Source organism: Otolemur garnettii, unplaced genomic scaffold (assembly GCF_000181295.1).
Source record: "Otolemur garnettii isolate 467f Iridium unplaced genomic scaffold, OtoGar3 scaffold00112, whole genome shotgun sequence".
Classification (NCBI taxonomy): domain Eukaryota; kingdom Metazoa; phylum Chordata; class Mammalia; order Primates; family Galagidae; genus Otolemur; species Otolemur garnettii.
In genome coordinates, this window is record NW_003852507.1 from 6,012,031 (window position 1) to 6,032,854 (window position 20,824).

At 46.5% G+C, this 20,824-nt stretch overlaps 1 protein-coding gene and 1 pseudogene across 1 annotated transcript; one reads left to right on the top strand and one right to left on the bottom strand.

Moving 5' to 3' along the window:
* Window positions 1–6,094: 6,094 nt before the first annotated feature.
* On the top strand, window positions 6,095–8,026 carry LOC100952442 (eotaxin). Its single transcript, XM_012809744.2, has 3 exons — window positions 6,095–6,206; window positions 7,399–7,510; window positions 7,861–8,026. The coding sequence occupies exons 1-3, from the start codon at window positions 6,131–6,133 to the stop codon at window positions 7,964–7,966; spliced, it is 294 nt and encodes a 97-aa protein (XP_012665198.1). The 5' UTR covers window positions 6,095–6,130; the 3' UTR covers window positions 7,967–8,026.
* Window positions 8,027–20,034: 12,008 nt separating this feature from the next.
* LOC100952758 lies at window positions 20,035–20,570 on the bottom strand (annotated as a pseudogene).
* Between the last annotated feature and the right edge of the window lie 254 nt (window positions 20,571–20,824).

Here is a 20,824-nt window from a genome sequence, read left to right on the forward strand (position 1 = left end):
AGATTCTGTGTCCCAAAATAAAAAAAGCAGGGGAGGAGGGAGACCAAGCCAGTCAGAGAGCGTGGCCATTTTGAATTCTTCTATGCTGTTTGCTCTCTCAGCTAAATAAAAGCAGCCCTCTTTCTCTTAAATACGGTGTTTGGGTGTTCGTTCTCTCCACTGGGCCTCATTTTCCCACAAGAAAGTACACAAAGGACCAATTCTGATAGAAACGATTAGTAATTAGTAATATCATCAGATATTCACGTATTCGTCTTCATTTCTCAGAAACTGTGCATCTCCATCAAATATTCACGTACCCTCTTCATTTCCCAGTTCTCCCAGTGGTTATGCTGGGGTTGTACGATGAGTTAAGGCCAACAGGATATAGGCAGGAGTGAAGCAAGCTGCTTCTCTGTGTGATTCTTGATAACACACTGCAGGAACCCTATCAATCCTCTCTCCTCTCCTCGAACTTGGAGGCCACATGTTACAAAAACCAGCTGTTACTTACAAGCAGTCAACAGCCATGAGTCACTCCTTAGAAGAACCACTTTGGCAAGCTGCCTAACTAACATCAGGGTGTGACACAACAAGTAAACATCTGTTGCAGTGAGCCACTGAGATTGTTGTTATGTTTAATCAGTGAAGTAGAGGCCAGCATTGCCATGACCACTTGGGCCGGGGAAATACCCACAGCATACTGTGCCTCAGTTTTTTTGCCTCTATACAAGACTAAAGTTGATTACCCCAAACGATTCTATGACTTAAGGAGTGGTAAGAAAATTTTTAATAAAAAGCTTTGGCTTTCCTCAAGGTAACTCTAGGAAGAGGCTTCACTTTCATAAATGATTTCACGGAAGAAGAAGATACTTCTCAAAGTCTCCATTTTTCTCATTTTTAAATTGGACTTAATTAGAAGAAGTTATCAAGAGGATTAAATAAGTCAACTTATGTGAAATAAAATAATACAGTACCTTGCATAGATAGCATAGTGAAAGGTATAAACGGTGGCACCTGGGGACAAGGCGGCAGAGGAGAGGTTCAGGCCAGGTTTACTGAAGGGGGGGGCGACCCGCCTGTGCACTGCAAAGATGGTGCCCTGGGGGCAGTTAGAGACCACTTCTACCTGGGGCTGTGAGCTGTGATGGCACAGCGCTCTACCCAAGGAGGGGGGCACACTCCACAGATTACCTGTCAGAGTAGGGTCTTTTTTTACAGGAACTTCTGAGAGGGGGCCTAGCCAGATCCCTTGTATCTTCACCTTAGAAGGAGAGGAGGAGAAGGAGGGGGAACAAGTTTGTGTTTGGCTGCGGTCGGCCCCCAACACATAGATTACTGTTTTTATGACAACTTGCTATTTGCTAGACACATTAATTTCTATGCTAGCGTATACTTTGGGGTAATTTTCCTCCAAAAGTGACAAGAAATGAGACGCATGGTTTCAGTTACCCTAAAGAAGGAAAGATACCGACCCTACGGTTTGCACTGAGGCCTGGAGTTTATTGGGATCACAGTGACACTTACCCTTTCCCCCCAGAAAGTTAGCAGAAGAATCTACTCATAGTTAAGGCAGATTAATAAGAGAAATGTTTATTTTCAAATACCACGTGCGTAGGGGGAACACGCGAATGATTACCCAACATCTCAGTGATGGTCAGATACCTTCTTTGATGCCTTTTTGAAGGGAGGGGGAGAATGTGGGGGTAGCAAGTGGTTGCTAGGGAGGCTGAATAGATGGGGAAACGGGTTGACTGAGAGACAGGTGTTGTGTTTTAAATGATCTGGGCCAGGTCTGGTAGCGTTCAGGGGGAGGCAAGGGAGTTAGGTGCCCCGTTTTGGTCCCCTGATCAGGTCAGTCTGGTTTTATGCAGATAGAGGCAAGGCCCCTTCCAAAGCTTTCTGATTGTGAAAGAGCTTTCATTCAAAATATTCATTGTGGCTCGGCGCCTGTGGCTCAAGCAGCTAAGACGCCAGCTACATACACCTAAGGTAGCGGGTTCGAATCCCCAGCCCGAGCCCGCCAAACAACAATGATGGCGGCAACCAAAAAATGGCCAGGCGTTGTGGCGGGCGCCTGTAGTCCCAGCTACTTGGGAGGCTGAGGCAGGAGACTCGCTTGAGCCCAGGAGTTGGAGGTTTCTGTGAGCGTGATGCCATGGCACTCTACCCAGGGGGATAGCTTGAGGCTCCATCTCAAAATAAAAAAATAAAAAAATAAAAAATATTCATTGTATCAAGTAGTCACATTTTGGGGTAACATTTCCTTAGCACCTTCAAATTACAATGCATTTCACGAGAGATTGAGATCTAGAATCAGCTCAACCTACAACACGCACGCTGTCCTAGGGATTTTGTCACTGATAATCTTTTATTTTTTTATTTTTTTTTTTTTAAGGAAAGTAGGTTGGGCTAAAGTCAAGGTCAATGTCTCTTTCCTGTCTGTCTATAACTTTGTAATGTAGAGGAAGTCCAAAGCAGACCTGCAAAACAAAGCCAAGAGTCCCTGTGGGATCCTTCTCTCTTGCTTACTCATCATTCCTTGTAAAACACTCAAGCAGTGAAGATTACAGGAATGCCTGAGTCGCACAGGCAAGAGATGTGAGGTCTCAAAAATTATGTGAGTCCAGGAAACTGGGAAGGTTCTTAAGCTCAGAGGTCTTTGGCTGTTTTCTGTTTGGTTCCACAGAGAGAGACCCATGTCCTCCTTATAACTCAGAGTCATTTCTGACCCTGGTCCCTCATTCATCAGAGACCAAATCACAGGTAAGTAGTAGATAGACTCTAAGTCACTGATGAAAGAGAAGCCCCTAAGGAAGAAAGAAATTAAAAAAAAATAATACCCTGACACTACTCTCCACCCCCCACATACCACCAGCCCCACCCCCTTACTAGAGAAAGCCAGGCAGCTGGATGAAACCGCCACAGAACTTGGATATCTAAAGGCAGATTTATTTATTCCCATTGTGGTTTCTCAAGTTCAGATTAAATCCAGAACCTAAGAAGAAAAAGACAAAAATGGAAAAGTTGCTTGCTGATAGGGCCCTTTCAACTCCCCACAGACTTATGAAATGATTCCTATTAAAGAAATTTAATCTCTCAAGCACGTCAGCCAAACACCTCTGAGGTCAAAAACATTCCAAATTTCTTGTACTCACATAATTTTTGAGGCCTTACATCTCCCACATGGGCAACTCAAGCATTCCATAAACCATTTCTAGGGTGGCATGTCTTTACTTGGAAGTGGGGAGAAAATTTGGAAGAATGTATGAAGAAAGCCATCTGTCCAGACCCCAGAGTTCCTTCCCAGCATCCCCTGGCCCACAAAATCAGCCCCGTTTCCTAATAACAATAAATATGAAGTTTTGTTCTCTGAGCACCTACAGCCATCTGTTTACTCTTTAACCATTTTATATATATGAACTCATTTAATTCAGACCACAGTCCTCTAAGGTAAGCAAGATGATCATCCTCCCCTGACCCTTGCAGAGAGCAATTAAGTAAATTGTCCTGTGTTGTCTGTGGTATCAAAGCTAGTCAGTGACAGAGCCATCATCTAGACTCAGGCCTCCTGGATCCAGACTCTACACTAAACTATCTCATCTAGAGTTAAAAAGGAAAGAAGAAAAAAGGCCCAGATTTTCTGGCCTTTACTTGATCCCTTTTTTAGGTAGTTATAGACCCAATTATTCAAGGTGGGCAATTAGAGACCTCATAGGCCAGCAAAGGCACGCTCTCCTGTGCCCTTGACAGGCATTGCTAGTCAAGCACAACACTACATTGGACTGACCCAAGGCAAGTCTTCAGGGTTCTTGTTAACACACTCACTTATACTACCTGTACTAATCAATTCGTATGTGAATGTCCAGGAAAAGCCAGGAAGTAGCCTTGCAGTGTCCCTATGCCAGCATTAGTCCACCAAGGCGACCCCATTAAAGACTTTACCTCCCCTCACACCCTGCCCAATGAGGGGGCCTTGAGTGAAGCATAAAAGGTTACTTACAGTTCTGTTGTCCCCTCTGTATTTGATATCTTTAACCATCAGATAAATATCTTGTTTGAAATGTGTGCTCAGTGGGTGAGGCTAGATGGCTGGTTTTCCAAATATGTTCCTTAAATCCTTGGGGTATGAGGGCCCAAGGGACTGCCTAGTTTGCTTCAAACAAATCTACTCCACTGCAGTGTACAGGGTCTGACTATTAAGTTTGTGAACTTGCCACCATGCACTTACATTGGCAGCACTGTGCAAACAGCTTGGTAAGGGTTCATAACCTTGATATATCAGTGTCTCACAGCTGTGTTGGTGTTGACGTTTTGTGGTGTCTTGCCGAGTGGAGTTCATTATTATGGTTGCATGGTTTTGTGTACCGTCATGAGAATGTTGAAGCTTGTTTAGCAAGGAGCAAACTAAATTTCTTGGTAAACTTGGCAAGAGTGGAAGTGAAATCAGGAACATGTTAGTCCAAGTTTATGGGGATAAAATCATGAAAACAGCAGTGTACAAATAGATTAAACATTTTTCCAAGAGAAAAGTGTCACTGATGATGAGAGGTCAGGGCGGAAGATGAAAACATTGCAAAACTACATCAGATTGTGTGTCAAAAATCATCGGCTGACTGTGAGAAGCCTAGCAGACATCAATAGAGAAACAGCTGGGAAAATCTGAACTAAAAATCTTGGCATGAGAAAGGTGTGTGTAAAAATGGTCCCAGGAGAGCTCACCAATGAACAAAACCAAAGCCAAGTTCAAGTTTGCCAAGACCTTTTGGAGAGGTAATGTTTTGGGCCCCCATGTTACCCCTGATGATGAAACATGGGTGTACCAATATGACCCTAAAATGAAGTATCAAAGCGCACAGTGAAAGTCAGCTAGTTCTCTGTCCATCACCCAAAATGGTCCGTCAGTCCAAATCAAAAGTCAAAATGATGTTGCTAACATTTTTTTGATATCAGACGAATTATTCATCATGAATTTGTACCAAAGGACAGTTAACCAAATTCACTATCTGGAAGGTGCTGAAAAGGTTGTGATGAAAAGGTTAGATGAAATCAACCCGAACTTTTCGCCAACCACTCGTGGCTCTTGCATCACAACAAGGCACAGGCTTACACATCACTATCTGTGAGGGAGTTTTTAGCCAGTAAACAAATAACTGTACTGAACACCCGCCCTATGCACCTGATCTGGCCCCTAGTGACTTTTTTCTTTATCCAAAGTTAAAGAAAATATGGAAGCCATTTTGATGACATTCAAGACATCAAGGGTAACACAACAACAGCTGTGATGGCCATTTGGCCATTCCTGAAAATGAGCACCAAAATTGCTCTGAAGGGTGGACTAGGTGCTGGCATAGCTTCCCAGAGAGAGAACTCTGAAGGTGACTTAGGTCATATTTGGCAATGATATATGTAGCACTTTTTTTAGTTTGAGTTTGTGAACTTAATTGTATTTGATGTAGAGGGGGTTGTTTTGACACCATTTGGAAAAGGGCTTTAGTAGCTAAGCAGATAGTTTTAAAATGCACAGCCAGTCACAATGAAAAGAAACCATCTTGTTCTGATGTGCCGTAACTCTGAGTTCCAAAGCACTAAAATTCTATTACCCCTGGATTAAATCACTGGAATGAAGCTATCGTGGATGCACTGTCCCTCCTGCTTCCCAGAGCCTGAGCATTAGTCATAGCTGGGGAGCTCTCTCAGCGTCTGGGTGGGAGAGGAGGTTTTAGAATCCCTTCCTAGCCTTCGAAGTCCTCAAGACCACCAGGTGAACACAGGGACCTGGAGACATTCTTAGATTGACTCATCTCCCAGGCCCTTGGTTTTCTTGCCTCCCTCCTCTCCCCCACAGTCTACAGATGTTTACTTGCATTTCATCATCACATGGTCCCCTCCTTCTCACCCCAAATCCCCGGGCAGATGAAAATTGTGCCAAGTCCCGCCTGCAAGTACGCCTCTCGTTTTGTTTTGCTACATCCCAAGATTTGGAATTTCAGCAGTAATCTGGACCCCTCTTTATCACGACCCTATCCAGTCAAAGGCTTCCTTGGAAGGTCCCACCCTCCTTGGGCCTCATAAAAGGCAGGCAGAACAGCCAGAGGAGCAGAGAGGCTGCAACCCACTGAGAAGCTGAGGCTCCCCTGCTCCTTGCATCATGAAGGTTTCTGCAGCACTCCTGGGCCTGCTGCTCTGGACAGTCGCCTTCAGCCCCTGGGGTCTTGCTCAGCCAGGTAAGGCCCCCTCCTCCCCAGCTCCTTCTAAGGAAGGCTAAACACCTCCAGTGCTATCTGATCAGCAGGAATCTATAGAGACTTGCTGCAAACTCTGCATTTTAAAGGTGCAAAAGCAGGTTCTATGAGTGGACAAGAAGTGCCCCCACCTCTGATCCAGTTGCTGGACAACTGGGAACTAAAAGCCCAGGCCTCTACGGCCAGTCCCCATGGCCAGTACTTACGTCCTGATGTCAGAAAATGAGAATGGAGAGGGATGAGCTAGGGTGGGGCACGCACAAGAAAGACTCGCTCTATTTGCATGGGGGCATGTCTGGCAGGGAGGAAAGGGAAAATCTATTGATTAGAAGCCCAGAATGTTTGCTAGATTCCAGGACAGCTGTCAGAGACAGAGCGAGCATGTTAAGAGGAGGAATTGAGGTCACAGGAAAATCTCTCCACGCAACTTATTTTGATCCTGTTTGGAAAAAACAGTTGTTCCATACTCAAGCTCCCATCCTCAGTGGCTTACAGGGACTGAACCAACAAGCTAGCTGCATGTCGTGGGAATGAACAATCCCGAAAGTTCAATGGCCTCGCAAAATGAACTAAATTAACAAAGATTCATTTCTCACTCATACTAAACCTCGGTAAGGTGCGGGCTCAGGCTTCTCTGCATCATACAGACTCAGGAGTCTAAACTGAAGGCAGAGTGCCCTTGGGAACATCACTGTGACAAAGCAAAAGAAAGCTCCTGAGGGTCTTGCCGAGGTGACACACTCTGGCTCCGAAATTGCACATGTCACCTCGTCTCCTCCTTTACTGGTCATAATTAATTAGTGGTTCCAATCAAACAAAAGTGGTTAAGACATATAAGTCCATCTTGTGTCCAGAGAGCAGAGAACAGAGACTATTTGATGAAGGGTACCATGATGATCACATGGCCACAGAGCTCCTTGCCATGACGGGGTTACAGCTTATCCCACCAACCAAGTCTTTTTCCATAGCTTATCAGCAGTGACAGGCTCCCAGTGCAGAGGGGAGGATGATGAGTCTCAGGCAGGTGGATAGGACTTAGAGCTGATGGATCCTACCTCCACCTTCTGCAGCTGCGGGCCTTCTCCTAACTTTCTTTACAACCTCCTGCTTGGAAATATCTACCCATCATTAGAGGTTCATTCTCTCTGTTCATTTCCCCCCCCCCAACATACAGCTGCTATCCCAACCACCTGCTGCTTTGCTGTGGCCAGCAAGAGGATCCCCATTCAGAAACTGGAGAGCTATAAGAGGGTCACCGGCAGCAAGTGCCCCCAGAAAGCCGTGATGTGAGTAGACCAAGCTGCACCCTGCCCCAGACCAAAAGGGAATGTCTAGGGCACAGAGTCAGGAAAGGTGTCGGAGTTATTTGGAGCTGTGGACTCAGTCCATTTGACCCCATAATTTCCAACTCATGAATTTTCACAGTAGTTAAGCGTTTGCTCCTAGTCCTGCCTAACAGCTTGTGCAGGTCACATAAGGTCCCTTCAAGTCAAGAGCAAAGATGGTTCTAATGGGTCATCCCTCCTCTGTCCCCTTCCTCCTCTACCACAGCAACCCCTTCACCCCCTGGCAAATGGTCCCAATGGGCAGACTCCTCAAAGAGCCTCCTTCTAATTGCTTCTCTTTCCTCCCACAGCTTCAAGACCAAACTGGCCAAGGAGATCTGTGCTGATCCCAAGGAGAAGTGGGTCCAGAATTCCATGAAGTACCTGGATCAAAAGTCCACATCTCCAAAGCCATAAATATTCACCTTTTTGAAACCTCCCTAGAGCCTGTGAAATGCTGCCATTGTTTTCCCTTTCTAAGATGCATTCTGAGATAATTTCATTATCATTCCAAAAAGGAATGAGTTTTATTTAATAATCTTTGAAAAATATATTGCACTTAAGTTATTAGAGTTTTAAAACTTAGCGTTCATTTTAAAAATGCAAAGCTTTGAACAGGTGCCTTGCCTGCTGTGAGCCTCAATTCAATCTCCTGCCAAGTGTGGGGAGCGTTGTGTCTCCCCTGTCTACCTTCCTGGAATTTTGTAAGGGTCCTGGCAAAAATCATCTGTGTGTGTGTGGGGGGGGGGATTAAAAAAAAACCATCTGTGTAGAAATAGTTTGTATTTTTAGGAAAACACCGCTCTTGTAAACCCAAAGTGTGGCTCATCATGTTAAATGGAAATAAATGTTGTTTTAGGAACACATACAATATAGGCGTATTTTATTGTAGTCCATTTGCATTTTTTGCATGTGGGGAATGGATCTTGAGCAGAGGGGCAGGAGGGGAATGTGGGGGTGAGGGAGGCATGGTTCTGCGGTAGGGACTGTGTTCTTAAGAAGTGACCTTGGCCTTGGCTTGTCCTCTTCCCTGAAATGCAGTGTGAAATTGACAAACCCACTCTAGCCCTCTGGTTCCCATTCCCCACGGCAGCTTTACAGACTCCAGACACTTCAGCCACTCATTCAGCAGGAGCTGCTCGCTTCGCCTGTGACCTATTTCAACAGCCTTGTGCTGCTCTCCCTCCGGCTAGCCTCACTTCTGGGTCCTCCAGGCAGACTCTTCAGACCTTAGAAAATCAGAGGAAGGCTAGATGACCCTTGACCAGAAGTTTATAGGAAGTCTTCATAGGAAAGATGAAACTTAAATGAGATCTTGGTGGGGCTGCACGATGTGGGGCTCTCCTAGAGGTATTTCAGTCTGGGCAGAAGAGAAGAACTACTATTTGAGCAAATGCCAGGAAGGAGAGATGACGACAGTGTGTTTATGAAATTGGATGGAGGCCCATCTAAAGGAGTTAGCGTTGGCGTGTGTGTGAAATGGTGAGAAAATTTGGACAGAAGCTTGAGGCCAGGCTGCAGTCAACTCAGGAAGGATGAGGTTCCTAAGTTTGGAAGGGAGAGCTTGACTTCTTATCAAGGGTTGCAGCCTGCCGGCTGGCCATCTTGGGAAGTGTAGCCTCCAGCCAGAAGGAGAGAGCAAGCACCCGGAGGGACTACGAAGGGGAAACAGGAATTTATGCCAAGCAAGGGGGCTGAACGTACATATTCAACCAGCTATAGTGTGGGGTAGAACCCCACAAACTGTGTGCTCACTCTAAGCTCCAGAAGCAGGTGGACAGACTTCTGTGGAAAGCAACTCTGTCGATGACCCGGTATCCCTGGTCAGCATGGAACAGGGCCTGGGGATTAGAGCTTAAAAACCCATCTCCAGTGACTCTGGCCATGTGGCCGCTAAGCCTGCAAAGAAAGGGTTAAAAACCTTTCTGCAGAGACACAGCCTAGGGGTCGCCTCCAGGTTGCCAGAGACAGAAGCCATACACCTGCTTTCTGTAAATCAATGAGTGCATAGCAGAACTCCAAAGCTTTACTCCCCTCTTGGCAGTCTCTAGTCTCTGGACTTACTCCCTTTTGCAGCTGTCTCAAGGTTTCAAACTTTGCGTCTTTTTGAAGGTTGAACTAACTTTAGAAAAGTAGTTAATTAATAAAGTGTCGGTGACCAGCCTACGATAAAAGGTGGTCATGAACAATAAAGCTTTGCTACTTGCACCAGAGAAGTAGTCTGTCTCTTTCATCATATTAATTCCAGATCCGAAGCTACACCTGTGACGACGCTCTGTCTCTCGCGAAAGCCCAAGGCAACACTATAGGAGGAGTCACGAGTGTTTATGAAAAGAGAAAACTACACATGTGCAATGGAGCTTCGTGCCCCTTCATTAAGTCACTTGCACAAAAAATGCCAGCCTTAGCACGATCCAAGGGTGGAGTTTTGGCTCTCTGGCCTCAAAAGGTGAAGCAGGGGACATGAAAATCCCCTGTGCAGCCATTAAAAAAGAAGGAGACTTTACGTCCTTTACATTTACCTGGATGGGGTTGAAATACATTCTTCTTAGTAAAGTATCACAAGAATGGAAAAATAAACAACCAATGTACTCCGTACTAATATGAAATCAATGTATAATTACATGCTCCTAAGAACAACAAATCACTAATATAGTCTAGTTCGGGGGTAGAGGGAAGCAGGAGGTGGGAGGACAACTGGCAGAAGCGGAGAGGGCCTGAGGCAGGACCTCACCTACTGTGCACCGCTGTGAGGGTGTATAACACGCCCCTGGGGGAGGGGTTCTTTACAAATGGAACTTTACCCTGAAAGTGAGAACAATGTCACCTAAAAATGTGTACCCTCATATCAATTTGAAATAAAAAGTAAATTAAAAAATAAAGGAAATCCATATGGAGGCCAGTTCCACCCCACGGTTGGTGGCCTCTTTAGGGGAAGAAGCGCTAGTGGATTATGCTGAAAGCCCAAAGGGAGAAAGTATTGAGCATTGATCAAAATCAGCCGTAGGACAAGTCTTTCCAAAGGGCTGGTTCTGTTTAACACTTAGGGAGGAACACCTAGTGGTAATTAACAAGAAAGTGGGTAAAATGAGGTCTGGCTGGCCGCCCATCCTGCCATGGCTGGGATTTTATTAACTTATTAAGTTTTCTCTGGGGTCCCCTTGACCAAGGAGAGTTTTGTTTAGTCAGCTTGTGTGGCTTAGATTTTTACTTCCACGTCTCACTGTTATGAGTGGAGGGGTTTTGCTGCATTCAGCAGGTAAGATGATCCTGCTGCTTATCAGCCAAGTTAGGATGCTTTTGAGAGCAAAAGGTGGCACTATTGGTAACTAGTTTAAAATGATAGATATACATGAACACCGTCCCGGGCAAACTGGAGCACCTGCTCTCCCTGGTAATTGCAGGCATTGCAAGTTTTGATTCAGTGGGGAAGAGTGCCCTGACCAGAGGGGCTTAGGACCAGTGGCCAAGCAGCCGTGGGCTGGATCAGATGGGAAGGGAGAAGCAGCTGGCACACTGTGCAATGGGTGGGCAAGAGGGGAAAGGGGTGGGACTGGAGCATTGGCAGGTGGGGAGAAGAGGTAAAGGGAGCTGGATGGGCTGAGGTGGGGTAGAATGCCGTGGGCCGTGACATGGAAGCATCTAGAACCCCACAAGGCAGAAGTGAAAGGCTAACTGCTTAGACCCAGAAATTTCACATCCCTCCACCTTGCTTCCCTCATATCCTAACCTTTTAAGCCGGAGAGCATCCAGTTAAATGGACAAGACCGCATCATTGGGATTCTCCGTCAGTGTAAAATCAACCTGCACACCCATTAGTCACGTGACTGCTATGTCTGCACCCAGAGACTATGTCCCCAAGGATGGACAATGGTCATGGTGCCCAGCTGATGAAACTCTGCACAGGCTGAGGCTACTGATCTGGAGGCCAATGGCCTGCTGGGTCATGCTCTGTCCAGCAGGGCCACTACATTGTGTGGCTCGCAGGGGCCCCATTCACACTTATGTCACCTTGGACCACTCTGCATGTTGGCTATGGCACAAAGCACTGGTAGGGAGGCAGGTGACTCAGTTTTCTCTCTAGAACTGGTCTCTCCCCCTGTGTTGCTGTGGGCCCGGTTTCCCAGTCCCTGCAGGGCAGGCAGGAATCACATATTTTAAAGTATCTGACCAGTGACCCAACAAGATCTACTCTGCAAATGTTCTCTTGGAAAACACCACTAGCTTAACCTGTTAGGACCAAAGAGGTTGGCAGAGTGTTCTACAGTGATGCCCCTAAGTCAGTCAGGGGCTGAGGAAACTGGCACACCTGCTCCACTTCTGGAAGGCTTCCCTGTGGGACCCTCAGGTGGCAGCATGGAATCCAGGAGCTGCACAAAACAGCTCCTGCTTGGAGCAATCAGTGGCCTTCACCCCAGGTACAAAATGCCTTTCTGTCTCTCCTATAGCCTGGCAGACCTCAGCCCTACACACCACCCTGGGATGTCCCTCCAAACTCCAGCATGCCCAGAAGGCAGGCACCAGTGATAGGACAACCACAGAATCACTCACTGGGACCTGTGGGCTCCTAGGTGCCAGGTGAATCTGGAAGTGGGGACTTAGAAGGGAGTAGAAGGGAGAGATACCCTCTATGAAAGACTGAACAGAATTTGCTCACATCCCCTATGCCAAGCTTTCTCTCTTCTCTTCCAAGGACTCCTGAACCCAATTCACCTGCAACTGGGAACAGAATCAGCAGCGCCTGGCATGTGTAACCGTGGGCACAGAGCCCGGCAGGTATTTAAGCTTCTGGTGGCACACGGGCCCCAGCCAGGATCCAGAGAAGCCACCAGCTTGCTGGAAACAATCTCACAGTGTGTTCTGAGAGAGTGGGGAGCAGGGCTGAGTGGAGGGAGTGTTTCTATGGTGGTTCAGTCACATTCCAGCTCCCAGCACCACCACCACCCCTGGGAGCTTTCCAAGAATAGTGACAACCCAGATGAGGTCAAGGGACCAGGTTTCTCTACCCAATCCCACTTAGTCTTGGCTGCAGGCTGCTCCTGGGACAGGACACCACTCTGGGCAAGGCAGCAGGTCCCTCAGAGGAAACTCAGCTGAATGCTATTGGCTGCCAATGCACACTTCAGCCCTGAGAGGTTAAGAGCTGGGCTCCACCATGGGACCGATCCCCATTCAGACAAAGTGATGCTTTGTTTTAGAAACACATGGAGGAACCAACCGTTAAGCCTCTTTTCTTTGGGAAGCTTGCAAGGGGGAGACTAATGAAATGAACTATCCTCCACCCCAGAACACACACAGCTGATACAACTGACCTTGAGGCTGCAGGCAACGCTGGGAAACCCTGCTCAGACGCCCATTCTAGACTTCCCTTGGCCTCAGCCAGCACCCTGCCAGTCCAGGTGCCTCAGACCCTCATCCCACAGGAGTTCAGCCCTGGTCTTTCTGTTCTCAAAACAAGGCTGTTTGCTGCTGTGATTGTCCATTCACCGTCAAAATTGGGTTAATTAGTTTAGACAATAAAGGAGGAGATCAAGTGACAAGTGTCATTTCCCAGCCAGAATGTGGTGCTCATGCAAGACCCCTCCAGAGCTTTCTTTTTCTTTGTCACAGCTAACTTGCAAAATAACTTTGAAAAACTTACATTTTTCTCACTGGGCTGTAGTTGACCCAGCCCTACAATGAGTTCTTGGACTAGATACATGACTTCTAATCGACTGTGTATTAAAATCATCAGAGACACATAGGTCTAAAAGCACAGACTCTAAATTATCCTCACTATAGATTCTAGTTCAATGTATCCAAGTGGAAATGGGGCTTAGGGGCCGTATTGTACCTCCTGGACTTGCTCCAGCTCTGGTTTGCTCCCACATCCCTTACTTCACTGGTAAAACAGGGGTAGAGATACCCGCTATCAGAGGATTATGCAACATTGGCAGCCAGCACTATAAACGTTCACAGGCTTGGTGAATAAGGCACTTGGCTTCTCTAAGCCTCAGTTGTTTTATCTTTATGAGAAGCATCAGAAGGGCTCTTACTTCACACATAGGTCAGGAAGATGAAGTTAGGCAACACACCCCAAATCTGTAGTCTTTGGCATTGAGAAGGAATTCAACAAAAGCAGCTGTGATTATTTACTGAGTCATCATCTACTGTGTGTCAGTGGCATTGCTAAGCTCCCTATGAAAAATAACTTTGTAGAATGTTTCTTCCAGGATTTCCAGGCAACTTTGGGAAAGGCTGGGAACAAATCCCAGCTGGTTTTGCTTTGTGGAAAGGCGAGAGGAGGTGCAGGCCTGAGAGGAACACCAGAGTAGAAGACTCGTAGAGTATGTCAGGTATAGGCGAAACGCCTATATGCCTCTGGCCAAAAAAGCCGTTTGAGAGAGAGCAGTGAAAAGACTTTGTGCAGGCATACTTGTGAGAAACTGAGGCAGAATCCCATGGGGCCAGGTTAGTTGTGGGCCTAACATGACCAAGGCTTTGGCTGGAATAGCATTTACAGACTGTGTTAAGGAGTTAAAGTTGACTTCATAAGGCCAGTGAAAAGCCCTTTGGAAAACTGGCCAGATACCCATCAGTAAACTTTCCTAATCTGTGGTAAGTGACGAAGGTCACTTGCTGACAGGTCTGGGAATGGAAATGTGCTAGAGGACCTCAAGAGAAGAGGAATTTACCCAATGCATACAGGTATCTAATGGCACAGATGAAACCTGGGCTCATAAAAGGCTTTTGAGAAGTCCAGCCTGAGAATTCCTTATAAAAGACCCCAGCAAAAAACCCCTGACTTAAGGCCTACATGGGAGCAGAGGTTTGCATACAGATTCCTGTATGCCCAAGAAGGATTAGAAGTAATGGCCTCCAAATGGCATAGTCAGTAGAACAGACAGTCAAATCATCTCTTTCCCATAGCCTCAGGTTTCATCAGATAGGAACAAAGAAAGTAATGACTGACAACATGTTCTTCATGAAGTTATGTTAAATTGGGTTATGTTGAAAGGGTTATGTTAAAAGGTATATGTTGAGTGGATTATCAGATTACTAGGAGCTAATCATGAGGTAGTCATGATGTTTAATTGGATCAATAAGGTCACTGCTATATAGTGCACATGTACAAAATTCCCTATATAAACCAACTGTAAATAAAGAAGCTCGCCATCTTGCCTGAGCGAGCAGACGGTCACCTTTATTTAAAACACAATTTCAATAAATGTGCTTATTCTCTGCAACATGGCTTTTCCGTGAGGCCCTTATGGCAACAGTCAAGGAAACCAAGCCCCGAGACGCTCAGGCCTCTAATATCCTATGTGGCCTGAAAGATTGTGTTTCTGTCCTGGGGCCTCAATTTTTCTATCTGAGAAAGGACAGGGTAGAAAGTATTGAGTTCTCAGGGTCCGTTCAGTTCTTTCTTTAATTGTGTAGTCACAGAGAAAATCTAAGACAAATCTACAGGACAAAGCTGGGAGGCCACCTGTCCAGGTTATCTCCCCCATGATGATCCTGGAGCCCTAGGGATCAGGTAGAAAAATAGGAGATCGGTTTCTACAATAGGCAACTCACTTCCAGCCCCATCAGAGTGATCTCTAACCACAGACTTCTCATTCTCCAGCCACAGAGAATGTGAATCAATCCACTTTAGATAGCTACTGCTGGGAAGTCACCAAGCAAGAGAAACAAGAAAAAAAGTCAAGGAGTAGGAACAGCTGGACCCGGCAAGTCTGGGGAGCTGGCCTGACATTCCATGTTCAAATTCCCCAAGCTGAAGTCCGGGGAGGGAACCTGCAAAAATCAAATAATAAACCATCTTCCTGGGGTTCCTAGACATCTACCCAGTTAAGAAAGAGACTGCTATCCTTGAACCACATCAGCCTCATTTCTCTGAGGCCCAAAGCACTCCAAACACCTGAAGGTTGGCAAGACACCTGGACCTCTTTCCTCTCTCCAGCATTCCTCATCATTTCTTTTCTATAATGCAACGCATTCCTTGGAAACCCATGACCACTATAACATGTCTCCATTTGGAAGCATGAGTCAATGGTTTAAAGAAATTGTAAAAATTCCATTTTCTTACACTTTGAGTCCCTTCCTAGTGTTCCCTGGACATACTTCTTCCAAAGTTCCTACAAGGAATGACCGTTGAGTTTATAGAGAACTTTGCAATATGCCAGTCATTGATCAAGGCAAGTTTTGTCAAGTTTGTCATTTAACCCTTAAAACACTATTATCCCCCTGTTTTCAGAAGGGGAAACCAAGGTACAGCTTCCCATTTTTTGTCCTTTCCCACTCTCAAGAATTGTTGAGCCCAGGGTGTCTATCTTGTAGACACAAGTGGCCATTTTGCTTGGTCTCAGGACAGGGACACCCAACGTCTTTACCTTGAGAAAGTTCAGTGGAAGGTCATAGCTCTTGACCTATTTCTGATCTGACATCTAATAGAGGTGTCCAGTCCCCTCCAGGCAAGACCTCTCTTCCTTCTTCCAGGCCCAGATGCCATTCAAAGGGTTTCATTGAAGACACAGGTCTATAGGGATCCTGGGGGGAACTTCCTCCTTTGACTAGAAAAGATGGAGGCCTGGCCTGGCAGGTTTACTGCCAATTGAATGAAATGTACAACTCAGGGGACAGAGGGCCATTGTCTGGGGAGCTACAGAGAGGAGGGAGGGTGGAAGTCAATTTGGAAGAGTGGAGAGAAAAAGACAAGCATCAAGGAGTTGATGATGAGTCTGGGCATGAGCAAAGTTGGAAGCAGATACACACACAGAGTGCAGGGTAGCTGGACAAATGTCCCCCAGATGCTTCCAGGCTAGTGTGGATGAAGTGATTTCCCCTCTTTACTGTAGAATTTCCCAACCCTGCACTGAGCGTCCACTAGAAGCTATGTCTGGACTGTGTTCATCCCTTCTCTATCAATACCTTGCCTTGATGTATGTTTGGGCAGGGAGGGGACCTTTATAGCATCAGCCCTTTTCACACTGCCCTGTCCTCTAGAGCTGGTGTGAGGGACGGGAGCCCCCAGCCTCTGCATCACACAGACCACTCCACTTGCTTTGGTGCTCTATTGGGATTCCCTCATAGTTTCACTTGGGGAAAGACTATGACAGCTAAACTGAGGTTTGAAAACCACAGCATGCCTAGATCTCCAGGTGTTACCCAGCTCTAATAGCCTCTGAGGTTCGGATCCAATTGCGGGACTCCTGGCGCATTTCACTCAGCCGAAGTTCTAACTAATTCCCACACTAGGTTGAGCAGGGGCCAGCAAAGTTTAGAGATGTGGAGGTCTTTTCAATTCCTGGTTGGAATCCCAGCCAGTTTGAGCCCATGATGGGGATGTTGCCAGAAGCAGAGATAGGAGAAATTCTGAAGCTATTCATCTCTCTGGTGACTCAATTTCCTTTCTTCCTCCCTTTTCTTCAGAAGGCATTTCAGTGCAGAGGAAGTACAGCCCAGGAGATGACCCAACTCAGAGCACTTCCTGATCTTAGACTGGGCACAATTGCACTGTCCTTCCTATCCCGCCCCCACTCACCTTGGCAATGAATGAAAAATATGCCCAGTCCTCGCCCATGGATTCTCTTTCACTTCCTGGAAACCTGCCAGGGCTCAGTGCCCACTCTGCAGATTGCCGGTCTCATTTCATCACTCCTTGACCATGACTGTGCCAAGGAATTCTCTCTCCCTTCCCTAACTCTTCAACTCCTATAAAATAACAGCTCCTAAGTCTATAAAACTCTGGGAAAGCAGCCAAAGGAGTGGAGAGGCCAAAACAAACCAGAAGCCTCTGACTTTTGCCCTCACACATGTAGGTGTCCATGGAGCTGCTGTGTCTGGGAAATACATTTCCAGAGGGACTAGATTGGTACAAGAGAAAGCTGGGAGTCAAGGCCACCAAAGCCAGTCTCCTGGCTCTGTCCAGGATACCAGCTCTGGGAACAGAACTATTTCTCATTATTATACAAAATGACTCTGGGATTTTCAAGAATACATTTTGCTTATGAAAAAGCAAAATGTTACATTTTCTTTGGGAACAAGATGAAGCTGGAAGAGTGAAGACTGGGATGGAAGCACGGTTTTAGGAAGTGAGGGCCATGGACTTGGCTGCTCTCTATGCAGATTCAAGACAGACAGGACATCTCTGGCACTGCAGCTCCAGTGCCCAACAACAGCCTCCTAGAACTCAAGGACTTTAGTCTCTTGTCCAGAAAGGAATTGATGGTTAGGCTAAGCATGAGCAAAGTTGGAAGCAGATACACACAGAGAGTGCAGGGTAGCTGGACAAGTGTCCAGAGAGCCCATAGCCTCTTCTACCCACACCCCATCCTACCAGATATCTCCCACCCAGTGTGATGCAACAGCCTCTGAATTGTTCTTCCTATCTCTGGTCATTTCTGTCCTATCTCACCCTCAATCCCAAAGGAATACCAATTGTCTGTGAATCCAGACCTCAAAGGAATAGCAGGTAGCAATGAACTTAGCGGTCAGGTTACACTTTCTAGTGAGGAAGAGGCTTAAGGAGATCCTACCTTAAAGGACAGAGTAGCCAGGTGTGGTGGCTCACACCTGTAATCCTAGCACTCTGGGAGGCCCAGGTGAGCAGACCACTTGAATTCAGGAGACCAAGACCAGCCTGAGAAACGGTGAGACCCCATACCTACGAAAATTAGAAAAACCAGCCAGGCGTTGTGGTGAGCGCCTATAGTCCCAGCTACTTGGGAGGCTGAGGCAAGAGGATCATTTAATGACTGGAGTTTGAGGTTGCTATGAGCTAGGTTGAGGCCATGGCACTCTACCCAGGGTGACAGAATGAGACTCTGTCTCAGAAAAAGGGGGGAAAATTATGGAGTGACATCAAAGGTGAGGGTTTGACTGGGCTAGTTTAGGGTGAACAGAAGAATGGACAAGAGGGAGAAATCTTGTCAGGCTAGAATTTGCTTCAGGAATACAAGAAATGTTTAGGTTTGTTTGTTTGTTTTTGAGACAAAGTCCTGCAGTGTCACCCGTGCTAGAGTGCAGCAGGATCATAGCCCACAGCAACCTCAAACTCCTGGGCTCAAGCAATCCTGCCTCAGGTTCCTGAGTATCTGGGACTACAGATGCCTGCCACAATGCCTGGCTAGTCTTGTCTTTTCTTTTCTCTTTTCTTTCTTTTCTATTCTTTCTTCTCCTCTCTTCTCCTCTCCTCTCCTCTTTTCTCTGTTTAGTAGAGACAGGGTCTTGCTCTTGCTCAAGCTGGTCTGGAACTCCTGACCTCAAGAGACCCTCCCACCTCAGCCTCCCAGGGTGCTAGGATTATAGGCTTCAGCCACTGAGCTCCACCTAGAAATTTTAGAATGCAAGCTTAGAGCCAGGTCTTGCAGGATCTTCAATGTAAAGATGGTCATCATCGGGAAACCTGGGCATTCTGAGATAGCAGGGCAGGAAGCAGCCTGAGCAGAGGTATGCCTGAAGAAGAGAAAGCTGGTGGGGGAGTCAGGACGGGATATGGAAGCAGGTCTCAGCAATGACCCAAGCAGGAACAGATGAGTAAGGGGAAGGAGAGGCTGCAGATCACAGGAAGAGTGGGATAGGAGGGGGCTTACTGAAGACCTTTGTTCAGGAGGATAGAGTGGAATTGTCAGGAACCCAGGTCCTAGAACCAGCTCCCAGGATACCATGAGGCCACATTTAGGGGCAGGCCTACCCTGAGCTCTGAGTTACTTTCCTCTCTCACTATCCCTCTAAGCCCCCACTACAGAGGACTGGAGCATGCATTAAAAACAAAACAAAATAAACAAAAAACCCCAGAGCATCCTCCTTCTGGATGCATCAGAAGATTCCACTGCAGTACGTGACCCTGGCCAGCTCCTCTTTCCCAAAGAGGACCTGCTCATATGGAAACCAACCTCCTCACCAAGAATAAAGATCAATTAGCTGAGCCCATGCCTATCAGCCATGGGGAGAGAGGCGACTCCTGTTCAATGCAATGCGCTCAGAAGCACAGGGCACTGGGAAGAAGGAGATACCGGGGCTGCTTCTGGAAGAGTCCCTAACACCCTGTGCCCCGAGGCTACTGTCTACTCTCCTGTAGGCTACTGTCTACTCTCCTGCTGGGCCTCACTTTCCCCCTGTTACAAGCAGGAAGTGAGGGAGTCTAGCAGATGATTTCAGGAGCCATTTACTTTGGCAAACATCCTCCTGTGCACTGGCCAGGAAAGAGTTGGATGAGAAAGCATTTCAAATCTGCCCTCCTGTACCAGCCGAAACCTGGATTGCAACGAACCTACTCCCAGCTCAGGCACTGCCCGCCTAGACACAGATTTTTATCAAAGCCCCCCGCCATATACCCAAAGCTCTGGGAGCAATTAGCACCCAAACAACATCATTCATCTTCTTTTTTTAATAAAAAGAGTTTATTATTACTATTTTGCTATATAACATATTAATGAATAGACCAGATTACATTTTCTCAAGTGGCAAATGAGGCACATTTCTCTCCCTGGAGAACCTCAGTATCATCTGTCCTTTGGAGGATTCAGTTTCTTAGGACGAGTGTGATACTGTCCGCAAGGATACCAATGGTACTTAGTAGTAAAGAACATTTTGCTAAGTTGTTCTATCGTGGGTCCTTGCTCAAGGTGTTCATTTTTTCCTGCTAATCTGGTTTTTAGCACTTGATCATGTGCTTCTTAATTATTCCTAGTGGAGGAATAGGTTTTGTGTGTTCATATGGAACATCCACAGCAGGGTGGTAGCAGACTCTTGTCCTGCCACCAGATGTCACAGCAAGCTCTACTTTGCAATTAGAGTCACCTGGTAGGGAAGACTATGTAGATTTATGACAAACACAATAATATAAAGCTCCATTTTAGATTGGAAATGAATGTTTCAAGATGGCTGTCTTTGATATCACCCATTTTACTGCTGCTCCGGCCGTGGTGTATCGAGATACTTATGAAAAAAGATGATTTGAAGAACCACTGCTTTTAAAATCTGCTTCCAGGAAAAGCCAATTTTCATCCCCTGACAGTGCCTCACCGTGAGCCACCATCTTATTTCAATCTGGGTCCCAGGATCATTCATTTTCATGCCAGATCCAATAGTCCTGGGTACCGCCTCTCCTGCCACCAAGATCTCTTCTGCAAACATTGCCACTCAAGTGAGGAAGTAAGCTGGACTAAAAATGACTAAGATGTCACCACCTGCGCTAATACTCAGAAGACCTCTAGCGCTAGGCAAGGCTTGGGCAGAAGGTGGGGAATGGTGACCACCATGTCTCTTCAGGTTAAAAAAAAAGCCTTCAGC